The sequence below is a fragment of the Lolium rigidum genome, chromosome 4 (assembly GCF_022539505.1).
Source record: "Lolium rigidum isolate FL_2022 chromosome 4, APGP_CSIRO_Lrig_0.1, whole genome shotgun sequence".
Classification (NCBI taxonomy): domain Eukaryota; kingdom Viridiplantae; phylum Streptophyta; class Magnoliopsida; order Poales; family Poaceae; genus Lolium; species Lolium rigidum.
Window position 1 is genome coordinate 45,852,643 of NC_061511.1, and position 4,420 is coordinate 45,857,062.

General features: G+C 42.7%; 1 protein-coding gene across 1 annotated transcript; it reads right to left on the minus strand.

Annotated features, from left to right (window-relative positions):
• Window positions 1–1,052: 1,052 nt before the first annotated feature.
• Window positions 1,053–3,529, minus strand: LOC124646983 (neurogenic locus notch homolog protein 4-like). Its single transcript, XM_047187003.1, has 2 exons — window positions 2,865–3,529; window positions 1,053–1,450 (listed from the first exon to the last, which is right to left on the minus strand). The coding sequence occupies exons 1-2, from the start codon at window positions 3,511–3,513 to the stop codon at window positions 1,053–1,055; spliced, it is 1,047 nt and encodes a 348-aa protein (XP_047042959.1). The 5' UTR covers window positions 3,514–3,529.
• Between the last annotated feature and the right edge of the window lie 891 nt (window positions 3,530–4,420).

Consider the following 4,420-nt stretch of genomic DNA (forward strand, 5'->3'; position numbering starts at 1 on the left):
CCTAATTTCACCAATCGCGAGGACAATGAACGCCATCCCCTGTTATTTTTCAACTTGACACATCCCCTCTTAAAAACAAGTGCTGTATCGGTGAATATTGCCCTCATGAACCAAAGTGCATCGAGAAATGCAAGAACAGTGAGGGTGCAAGACGCGAAGGCTGCCCTGCGATCCACTGGGGCAAGCAACACATATAGGGCGAAGGCGAAGGCGGCACAGAAGCTTCTCGCCGCACCCATGAGCAGTGCTAGAGAGAAGGACACCAACTCTATCCGCTTATATATGTCGAGTGCACCTACCCCGGTGTAGATGAGACTGAATGTGGCTAAAGACGAGCAGATGAATGCCAAGGTGTTGGAGATGACAAACCCGTCAAAAGCATAGTACCCGGCAAGCGTTGGCGTGCCGCCTTTGCCCATTGGTGGGGTCTCCTTATCTTCGCTGAAGCCACCGGGCATGGTGAAGGCTGCAGCAAACGTTGCTGTCGCCACTAGCACAGATCCAATGCCGACAATCTGTGCGAAGTCTGTTATTTTCTTTCCCTCACGGCGCTCATTTTCTTCCATCAAGCGGTCGCTTCTTATCTTGTCCTCATGGCTTTCGTTATGTTCTTCCATGAAGCGGTCGCGCCGGCTGTTGCCATTCTGAGCGTCTGCAAAGGTTAGCGTCCCAAGAATCCTACGCCGTGCATGCTGCAAAGTTTTTTTTTCACTGAAGGTAATTAGTGAAAAATATGGAGCAAGAATATATAAGAATAGCAGTGTCATGCATTTACCATTCCGAAATAAAATCCCGAAGCTGAAGGAGCTCTGCTATCGGCAATATCCATGGGAGTTTCTCCGAGCTTATTTAGCAGATTTAAGAGAACATGTTGGTTGCAGATGAGACTTTTGAATATGTCCCAATCCCCTCCATGGATAGCTAGGTGTAGGGCAGTGTTCCCATCTTTGTCCTGTATATTCATGATGGACTTAAACTCTGATCTACTGCACACAAATTTAACGATATTAAGCCTCTTCTTCTCAACAGCGACATGAAGGAAGGTCCTTCCCTTAGCACAATCTGGCACAGCAAGGAGGGCAGCCCCGGAGCAAGATAATAATAGGCACCAAGCTGCCTGCCGAGGCAGCGACATGCACCGGAAACAACCCATTCTTGTCTGGCTGAAATGCCAAAGATGGATAAGTTTTCGCTAGTAGGACGATTGGATGCTTCCTCCAAACATAAATCCTGTATAACAACTTGGATGGTGCAATATGATAGTAGAGGCTGAAGGAACAAATTTCGAGGCTCCTGTTAACAAAAGCGAAAAGGAAAAACTCCAGAGAGGGATCTTCCACTGATGCAGCGAAGTGCATTGGCGTACTTTCGCAGGTGCGCCATTGTTTAGTGAGATTCGTTGTTTTTTCCTTGTTTTTCTTGGTCCAGTCAAGTAGAGACTTTGCTATCCCTACAGTTGACGTTATTCAAGTTAATTAAACAGTGCTAAAAGTAGAAGGCAACAACATACGTTATGGAAGAGACATTAAATTTTATTTTTTATATTCTTCAGAAAAATTGCAAATGTCATATTCTACGTGATCCAGGTGTGTGCTTAAGCTTGTTCAACCTTTTGAAGATCTTAATCTGTCTTATCACTTTTGAAGATCTTAAGCTTGCAAATTTAAATTTATCACATCTAAATGACTTGAGTAAATTCAACGCCAAAAAACCCTAATCTTTTATTTTACAGTGTTACCAAAATGTACTTCCGATAAATAATCTATTATATAAATTAACTTGCATCTCAAGGATTGATTTTTTTAGAAGTGTCAATGACGATCATGTGTATATTGTTTTGGGATGGATTCACGCGGTCTCATAGAATGGACACAGAGTTTATATATGTTCAGTTCATCTAACCCTACTCCTATCTTGAAACTAATTTCATCAAAAGAAGGACTACATAATCTTTTAATGCTGCCAAGTCCTGCTATATAGCTGGTCGTAGTACGTGACCAAGTAATCTACTGCTGACCAAAGTTAATTTATAAAATATTTTAAATTAAAATGTATATTTAATAAAATAAAAAATAAACTTTAAAAATATATCTTTTGGTAACGAATTCTTAAAAGTATATATTCCTAATAGAACTAAAAAAAATCACATGGAACCCAATATTTTTAGGTATATACATGGGAGCCCAGTATATTTAAGTATATACACAAGTCATGCTAGAAGTAGTGGACCTTGATTCATTTTTTTCATGCAATTCACATCAAAATGGTTTACAATTTTTGTGGATAAAAAATGGCTATTAATTAGTACTATTAGTATTTTAGACATGATAAAGGATAATAACACTAATAAATTCAAAAGCATTTTTATAGCAAATGATACATAAATGAAAAAAAAAAATTTAAATTTATACTTGGGACTTTTTTTTTGTTATCCATATTTTAATAATTTCAAAATTAAAAAGCACATAAGATATTGCGAGAAAACAACATGAAACATATGATGATAGTGTAGTGTTAGTGTAATGTAAAACCATGAAATACTAGAATGGAGTGATCTTTTTTCAGAAACCACCCAAGGGGATTAACTGCACTAGTCTCGACAGTTTATGTGTGCGGGTGGGGGGATAGTTCTAAAATGTGCAACTACCCAATTAAGGCAACGCTGGAATGTCGTGAAGAGTGTAGTTAGTGTAATGTAAAACCATAAAATACTAGAATGGAGTGATCTTTTTTCAGAAACCACCCAAGGGGATTAACAGCACTAGTCTCGACAGTTTATGTGTGCAGGTGGGGGGATAGTTCTAAAATGTGCAACTACCCAATTAAGGCAACGCTGGAATGGAGGGAAGAGTACTAGTACTTACTTTTGTCGTGAAGAACAGCAGCATGTAAAGCAGTTCGTCCGTGTGGGCCAGAGTGGGACAAGTCATTGTCATATTGGTGCAACTGGCATGCAATACTGTGATGACCCAACGAGATGGCTAGGAACAGTGGCGAAGTACCATCATTGGCATCCAGTCGGGCCAGCTCATTGTCCTTCGACATTAGTGCTTGGACCATTTGCATGTCGTCGGAACCGATGGCCTCATGCAACGCCGTCTTCCCATCCTTGTTCTGCACCCTCACCATATCCTTGGCATCGCCGGCGAGCTCAATCAGGCGAGAGACCATGCATGTGTTGCCGGCCCGGGCGGCGCAGTGCAGCGGCGTGTCACCGTGCACGTTGCACGCGAGCAGCAGGTGCTTGGCCTTGTCGTGGATCACCTTTGCGCTCTCCAAGTGCCCAGCACCGTCCCCGTCGGTTGCTACCACATGGAGTGCAGAATTCCCCTCATTGGTAACTACCAGTGCGGAGTCCTCCTCACTCGTTACCGCCATGGGCGGGCTCAGAAGTTGTTGTAGCCGCTCGTCATCGCCAGAGCTTGCGGCCAGGAAAAGCTGGAGACGCCCGGGCACAGGGAGGTCTTCCACGGGGAGGCCCTTGTCCGGCGAGCAGATGGATATCTCCGCCATCACACCACTCGATCGCTATATATGTACTACTATATGCAGTTGGTGGCACTCGTATATATATGCAAAACGTCCATCAGTCCATACACACATATATATAGAGCGTGCGAGGCATTCCTTGCCCATGTCACGCGGCATCCCCCATGCTCCCTCTCTCCCTCTCTCCCCCTAGCCTCTCTCTCTCTGTTGTGCTATTATGCAAAGAATAGATATGATGGTCATTCCTGGGTCTCTGTGTGGGCTCTTCTGTAAAGGACACGTACTAGGTTCTTCCCCAGCTGGCAAACAAAATGTTCCATATGATCAACCGATGGTTTTTCTTTTGTCATTATGTGAACACCAAGGAACCTGCTAACAAGAAGCAAACTTTGGTTCCAGGGATCAGTTTTTCTTTGCTTGTGCTGGAAATTAAAGAATATATCTTCCTTGCCACGTATCACTCTGTAATTAGCGGACGGTTAGGTGTTTGAGTTGAACACGTGTAACCTGAGCCTGATATATAAAGGTACCGCGGGTAGCTAAAATAAACTAGACAAGAGCTGGTAGGAAGAATACCAATCAGCTGGCATCTTCAGCTGGGCAGCACGTTTAGTTTGGAATGAAATTTCCAATTCAAAAAAAAAAAAAAAAATCAGCTGGCATCTTCAGTTGTTAGATCTGCAGAGAATTCGCCCAAGCAATAAATAACCAGCACAAGGTCTTTTTTAATCATTATGTGACCTGCAGGTGCTCAAAAGGTTTTTCTTTATCTTCTATCTATATCTATACCTAATCTATATCTATATCTAATAATAAATGAGCTAACGTTTCCTTGGTTTCATCCGCCATACTACGCTTTCATCCGTCGATCTGTGCGCTTTCGTACGTCCTGTCCCACGCTCAAGCTCGCGATCTATTCCTGTTGGAAACC